The sequence below is a fragment of the Chrysochloris asiatica genome, unplaced genomic scaffold (assembly GCF_000296735.1).
Source record: "Chrysochloris asiatica unplaced genomic scaffold, ChrAsi1.0 scaffold00050, whole genome shotgun sequence".
Lineage (NCBI taxonomy): Eukaryota > Metazoa > Chordata > Mammalia > Afrosoricida > Chrysochloridae > Chrysochloris > Chrysochloris asiatica.
In genome coordinates, this window is record NW_006408568.1 from 31631 (window position 1) to 39210 (window position 7580).

Below are 7580 nucleotides of genomic sequence, written 5' to 3' on the forward strand. Positions count from 1 at the left end.
TTTGCTGGATAAAGGATTCTTGGTTGGCAATTTTTTTCTTTCAGGGTTTTATATATGTCTCCCCATTGCCTTCTTGCTTGCATGGTTTCTGCTGAGAGATTTGAGCTTAATCTGACTTGCTTGCCTTTGTTTGTGACACTTCTGTTTTTCCTGACTGCTTTCAGAAGTGTCTCCTTGTCTTTAATTTTGGGGAGCTTGACAATGATATGTCTTGGTGATTTTCTTTTGGGGTCTATCCTTCCTGGAATTCATTGAACTTCTTGAATTTTTATCTTTTCACTTTTCAGGATGTTAGCGAAATTTTCTTCCAACTCTTCTTCAACTATTTCTTCTGTGGACTTGTGTGATTCTTCTTTTCCTGGAATGCCAATAATTCTTAAGTTATTCCTCTTTATGTTGTCCAACATGAATCTTAGACCTTCAACAGATGTTTTTATTCTTTTTTTGTGTTTGTTCTTCTATCTTAGTGGTATTGAGAGATTTGTCTTCCAGTTCACTGCTTCTGCCTTCCATCTTGTCTACTCTACTCCTTTGCCCTTTCAGAGTAATGTCTATATCCAATATTCTGTTATTGATCGTTTGGACCTCTTTCTGTAGGTTTTGAATTGTTTCCAATGCTATAGCTATCTTATTTGATTGTGCCTGTAGTGCTTTCCTGACTTCTTCCTTATTTTTCTCAACTCCATTGTAATGTGTTTTGAAACATTTTATAATCATTTTTCTGAATTCCTTCTCAGGCATTTCCAAGGTCTGCCCTCCATCCAGAAAGGGGTCCAGGTATACCTCTAGGTCATTTGTCTCAGACATTTTATCTTGTTTCTGGACATGTGCTGATATGGTCATCTGCTTTTGCTTCTTGGACATGATTAGTATTTATCTGTGGCCTTAATACTTAATTGAGTATGTGTTTTGATATTTTTTATGCTTTCTGGTTGCTTCCAGGGAGATGTGATCAGGATGTGGGCTTCCTTTTTCACTCCTCTTATTTCTTAACTCAGAGTAACTTCACAGATAGTATCTGTTTCCCTGGTATATGGTAATTGGTATTGGCTCTTTCCTGTGTTTGGGTGTTTTATAGAGTGTGATTATACCTTGTCTGTATGGCAGCAGTTGCTGACTCTTCTTGTGTAATTTATGGAGACAAACAGTCCTCCAAAGGTCAAAGGGGGAGCATATAATACCAAAACAGCACCAGTGGAAAAAATACAAAAGAAAAAATAAGCTAAAAACAAACAAACAAAAAACAGCAACAACAAAAACTAGACTGAATAATGAAGTCTATAATCACAGAAAAAGGAGAAGAGGGAGAGAAGGAAAAAAAAAAAAAAAAAGTCTGAAGCCTAATATGAGTTTGACTTTAAAGTACTCTCTTCAGCTTCTTGCTTTCAAAGCTGTCTGAGAGATTTGAGGATGCCAGTGTTGGTTGTTATGCTATACCTCAGGCTTTAATTTAATTTTCTGCCTGTTTTGTTTTTAAATTCTCTTTCCCTCTCTACAGTCCTGGCCTGCCCTTTCCTGTTTTAAAAAAACAAAAGACAAACAAGCAAAAAGCCTTCATGGCCTGCTCTTGGACTGAGAATCTGTGCATATGTATGGCAGAAGAACCCACCAGTGGTGAGGATGGGGGTGTCCACATGCTGAGTCTCCCCCCGCCCCCTTTAGTCACCAGAACAGAGGTGGGCAAACAGTGGGCTCACTAATGACCAGACACCAAAAAAAAACAAAAAAAGAAGAAGAAGAAGAAAGGAAAATCAGAACAAAGCAAAACTAACAAAATCCACCTTTGCTCCAAGGTTCCCGCGGCATTTTTCCTTGGTGTTTCTGCTCCCCCATTTGTCTTGTCATTTGGTCTTGCCCAAATAGTCGTGCCGGGCCTCCAAGCACATCCCAGCAGATTCAAAAGTATGCGATTTTTGCATCAAGTTCCTCTATCTGTAGGCCTTCAAACCTTCAAAATATTCCTATCTCTGTGGTTCCAAGTTTTGTAGCTCTGCCCTTGATCTGCTTTGTCTGGTATTCTGTGGTATTGCTGATGGCGAAATTCTCTGCACCTCCACCCTAGCTGCCATAAAGCCACACATTACTGCCATTTTTAGACTTTAAAAAAAAATCCCAGGCTCTGCTCATTCAGAAAAAATGCCAACAGGGTATCTCAAGGTAAAGATTCTGATATTTCTAATATTTCCTTCTTAGACCTTGCCCAGAACTCTATAAATCACATGTTTAATAGTGATGGGGCCATTATACCAGTTTCCACTCACTAGATTATTCAGTTAAATTTGACTTCCTGTTCATCCAACCTACTGACCTCTGCTCATTTTCAAGGAAACCAGACCCAACTGCTACCCAGGTGCAACGACTTCATAACTGACCAAACAGGCTCTGCAGCCACAGAGGACAGCACTGCCAACTGCTCAGGTGAGGGTTCCCACAAAAAGAGCTAGCCTTTCTCATGTCTGTGTAAATGTCCCTATTGACATGACTTTCTCTCCTCAGAGAGCAGGCAAATCCGCCTGGTGAATGGGGACAATCACTGTGCCGGGAGAGTGGAGATCTTTTACCAGGGATACTGGGGTACCATCTGTCATAACAACTGGGACATGCAGGATGCCCACGTGGTGTGCAGACAGCTGGACTGTGGATGGGCTCTCAGTATCATGAACAGTGATGACTTTGGTGAAGGATCAGGACCTATCTGGCTGGATGACCTGAAATGCACAGGAAAGGAGTCTCACGTGTGGAAGTGCCCATCCCAGGGCTGGGGACAGAATAACTGTTATCACTATCACGATGCAGGAGTCATCTGCTCAGGTATGGTTATTGTATTGTCCAGAGGCTGGCAGAATGGGAAGCTCCAGATGCAGGTGCCTGAAATATTGAAGAAAGTTTTTGTTGTTAATTGGCATCGAGTCAGTTCTGACCCAGAGTGATCCTGTACAGTGTTTCTGAGGAGCAGCTGGTGAGCTTGAACTACCAACCTTGAAGTTCAAACCAACTTTGCAGTCCAGCATATTAACCCACGGCACCACACCAGGACTCTAGTAAACTGAATTACCAAAGTGTCTGAGACGTATTATGCCTGTTGTTCTTCATGAATCAAAGCATATGAGAAAGTCAAATTTTAGTTATTTCTCACATTTGAGTCTCAGCTGCTGGTCTTTCTTTCTTAAGTGGCCTTACCTAACAAGAAAGTATGCTCCAGCATCATCCTAATTAAAATCCAGTTTTATTATTTTGTGTTTTTTATAACCTACTTTCTGTAAGTGTGATCACTTGCAAAGCACCAAACTCACTTCCTTAAGTGACAATGAGCCTGTAAGGGAGAAGGATAAGGATAAGGATGTGCTTTCCTCCCATATCTGAGGACCCAGGTGAAATGAATGTTTCCATATGAGTAGAGTCAGGCATGATTTGCACATAGTAAGGAGTAGTATCATAGAATATTATATTTAATAATTCAGACAAGAATCAAAACTGAGAGCTGGTAGTTCCTTGACTATAAGGACGAGAAAAGTGTAGGTGAAAGGATCTGAGACACTACATTTCCCTTCTTCCACAGTTACTAACAAAGAATCACTGTCCCTTTTTGTTCCCAACAACATCCACATGACCTTAAACTTTGGGGAATATTCATCCAAGTGTTCACTAATCACTGGTAAATGTGATAAATATTAATTGGTATATTATGTGATAGGAGATACTGAGTCAGTGATATGAAAAGTGTATTTGGCTGTTTTAGAATACAAGGAAGAGGACAGGAAAATATTTTAAGAAGTTGGAAAAAACATATACTTATGAAAATAGGAAGTTCTGACAAAGGGCACTAAGGGTTCTCTGTGTACAGGAAAACTTATGTATGGGATGGATAATGTCATGTGTATATTTGTGTGAATTCTGTACAGCTAGTTGTATTGAGGGAAAATGATTCGTTTTAAGAGTGATGTACAGAGGAGTGATGTGAGACACCAAGTTTCACTTTGGTTTAATTTAAATAAATGTGTAGTTCTCTGAAGATAACTATATAAATGTACAAATCCCTGACCTTACTTTATCCTGGTCTCTCAGAAACTCATCCCTGGGTTGAAACTGTCTCTTTAATTTTATCCCTCACAGAGAAAGGAACAGAGGTCTGGATGCTGACACTTATATATTCTCTAATACATAAGCTTGAACAACTCACTATGCTCCTCAAGTTCTATCTCCTCTGCTTTATGATGAGTACACAGTACAGGGGCATGTGTGTGTGTGTAATGATGATTTTGGTTCCTACTCATTACAACCCTACATACGATTTCTGAAGCTGTCATTTTAAAGGAGCAGAAAGTCTTATATTTCTCCCTATGAGCACCTGGTGGTTTCAAACTGCTAACCGCAACATAACACACTCCCTAGTACAGGCAGTGTCAGACTTAAACAGAATTCCACTCCAGTGACTCCATCTTAAGTTAGCTTTCATTTAAGTTGAATATCACATTTTTTTCATTATTGTTACAATAACCTGATATGTTGTTATTTAAGTGCCATCGAGGGGCTTCAGTGGGTTCATAACAACCCTATATAGGTTTCCAAGGAGCAGCTAGTGAGTTTGAACTGCCATCTCTGTGGTTGAAACCATCCTTGCGCTCCAGTGCTTTATCTCACAGTGCCACACCAGGACTACAACCTGCTCTTCAGTCATGTTTCTAACAGTAAATAGTAGCATTGAATATGTCAATGAATAATCAGGGAATGATAACATCAGCTATTGCAGGCTGCAAACTCACCAGCCATTCCATGGAAACCTACACAGAGTCGCTATGAGTCTGAACTGACTCAATGCACTTATGAGATGTACAAAAAATAAAAAAAAATGGTTATCCATGAGGTTCGTTTGTAATTCAAATACATAAGTTGGTCTGTGTGTACTCAAGATTCATAGATTGTCAGTCTTGTTGATGTTAACATTAACTGTGAAAAGGGCATTATTCAAGAAACTTTCTAGAAGTAAGACTTTGAGAGAGAATACAAGGAAGGAAGGTAGCAGGAAGGAATGGATTTATGCTGAAAACATAGAGTCAGAGTACCTTCTATACTTACTGGGAAATCAGAACCCTGCCCCCATCCTTACCTGGGATTGGTCCATCTTTCTCTATGTCCCAAAGTAGACTCTAAAGAGGCCTTTTGTCATCAAGGACAAGTACGCACAGGTACCATCAATCCTTTTAGCTGCAGTCCCTGCAGCTGGGGTCTCAGATTTGCATGAGAAGAATCATGTTTTCCAAAGTCTGGGCCCGAGTGCTTCTTGCCATTTTGACTGAAATAAGGCTGTGCCTATAACTCTTCAAATTTATCACAAAGACACCTGAGCCTAATTTTCTAGAATGCAGGATGAAGATTTCAAATTTTAAGCTTTTGTCATTTTCCATTATTTTATGTTGTCCCTTTGAGGTTGCTGTAGTACAAGTAAAGGTATTAATTCAAAGTTCCATGGTTCTGGGAAAACTGTTCTTCCTCTGCCTGCCTCTTCTCCTAGAAATGTGTTCTGAGAGTTTTCAGGTGAGGACAGGAAGAATGTTTTCTAAGGGGGTTGATCTTCCACTGAATAATTCATACCCATGTTGCTTCTTTACTTTGACTGCCATCCCCACAATGTAAGAGCACTCTTAACTCTTTTTCCCTATACTAACCATTTCCCTTCATCCTCTTTCCTACCCCGTCATTCATTCTGAATTCATCCCTGAGCAAATGCTGCTTTGTGGTGTCCTACAGTTGACTATCCTATGAAATGAGTACTCCCATGGTGTATACACCTGTTTGACTAAAAGTTGAGTCATTCATGTGATTTCAATTCCAACAACAAAGGATGTCTAAGTGCCATAGCCTCAGGGATTCCAACAGTCTCTCTCTATTAGACCAGTAATTCTGGTCTTGTTATTTTGAATTTTGTTCCATATATTTCTCTGACTCTATCCTAGAACTCCTACTGTGATCCCTTACAGAGCAATCAACAGTGGTAGCTGGCTACATCCTAGTTCTTCTCGTCGTCTGGACCTAGATCTGTGGCTGCTACCTAAGACTGTTGATGAACCACCCAATTCCTAACTCCACACACTAGCCTATACCTTCCACAGGAAAACCTTCTTGTGACCAGCCCATGGGCACTAAGTTTATGTCATTTATGAGAAATCAACTCAGCTTCTTGACCATGATTGCCATTCTCTTACTAAAAAATTCTCTGGCTCTGCTCATTTTGGGACAATACCAACAGGGTTATCTCAGAGTAAAGGTTCTGACATTTCTAGTATCTCCTTCCTAGACCCTGAACAGAACTGAACAAATCACAAGGTTAGTATTCATGGGACCTTTATACCAGCTTTCACTCACTAAATTATTCAGTTAAATATGAATACCTGTTTATCCAACTTACTGACTTCTGATCATTTTGTCTCTGCAGGAAACCAGACCCAACTGCTGCCCAGGTGCAATGACTTCATAACTGACCAAAAAGCCTCTGCAGCCACAGAGGACAGCGCTGTCAACTGCTCAGGTGAGGGTTCCCACAACAAAAGCTAGCCTTTCTCATATCTGTGTAAATGTCCCTATTGACATGACTTTCTCGCCTCAGAGAGCAGACAAATCCGCCTGGTGAACAGGGACAGTCACTGTGCTGGGAGAGTGGAGATCTTTTACCAGGGACATTGGGGCACCATCTGTAATGACAACTGGGACATGCAGGATGCCCACGTGGTGTGCAGACAACTGGACTGTGGATGGGCTCTCAGTATTATGAACAGTGATGACTTTGGTAAAGGATCAGGGCCTATCTGGCTGGATGACCTGGAATGCACAGGAAAGGAGTCTTACGTGTGGATGTGCCCATCTTCGGACTGGGGGCAGAACAACTGTTATCACTATCAAGATGCAGGAGTCATCTGCTCAGGTATGGTTATTGTATTGTCCAGAGGCTGGCAGAATAGGAAGCTCCAGAGAAGCAGATGTCTGAACTATTGAGGAAAGTTGTTGTTAATTGGCATCGAGTCAGTTCTGACCCAGAGTGATCCTGTACAGTGTTTCTGAGGAGCAGTTGGTGAGCTTGAACTACCAACCTTGAAGTTCAAACCAACTTTGCAGTCCAGCATATTAACCCACGGCACCACACCAGGACTCTAATAAACTGAATTACCAAAGTGCCTGAGACTTATTATGCCTGTTGTCCCTCATGACTCAAAGTATCTGTGAATGAAAAATTTCATTTATTTCTCACGTTCAAGTCTCAGCTGCTGGTCTTTCTTTCTAAAGTGGCCTTACCTAACAAGAGAGTATGCTTCAGCATCATCCTAATTAAAATCCAGTTTTATAATTTTGTGTTTTTTATAACCTGCTTTCTGTAAGTGTGATCATTTGCAAAGCACCAAACTCACTTCCTTACTGCCACTTTTTAACTAAAAAAAATAAAAACTCCCTAGCTCTGTTCCTTCAGAAAGAAATACCAAGAGCGTATCTCAGGGTAAAGATTCTGATATTTCTAATATTTCCTTCTTAGCCCTTGTATGGAATTCTATAAACACAAGTTTACTAGTGATAGGGCCATTATACCAGTT

The 7580-nt window shown here is 40.5% G+C and overlaps 1 protein-coding gene across 1 annotated transcript in view; it reads left to right on the top strand.

Annotated features, from left to right (window-relative positions):
• The window catches only part of LOC102841716 (antigen WC1.1-like), a 180020-nt gene that overhangs the window by 23848 nt on the left and 148592 nt on the right, over positions 1-7580 (top strand). The window contains 3 exon segments of the mRNA XM_006862752.1: positions 2497-2811; positions 6434-6526; positions 6605-6930. Coding sequence (XP_006862814.1) covers positions 2497-2811; positions 6434-6526; positions 6605-6930 — 734 coding nt within the window.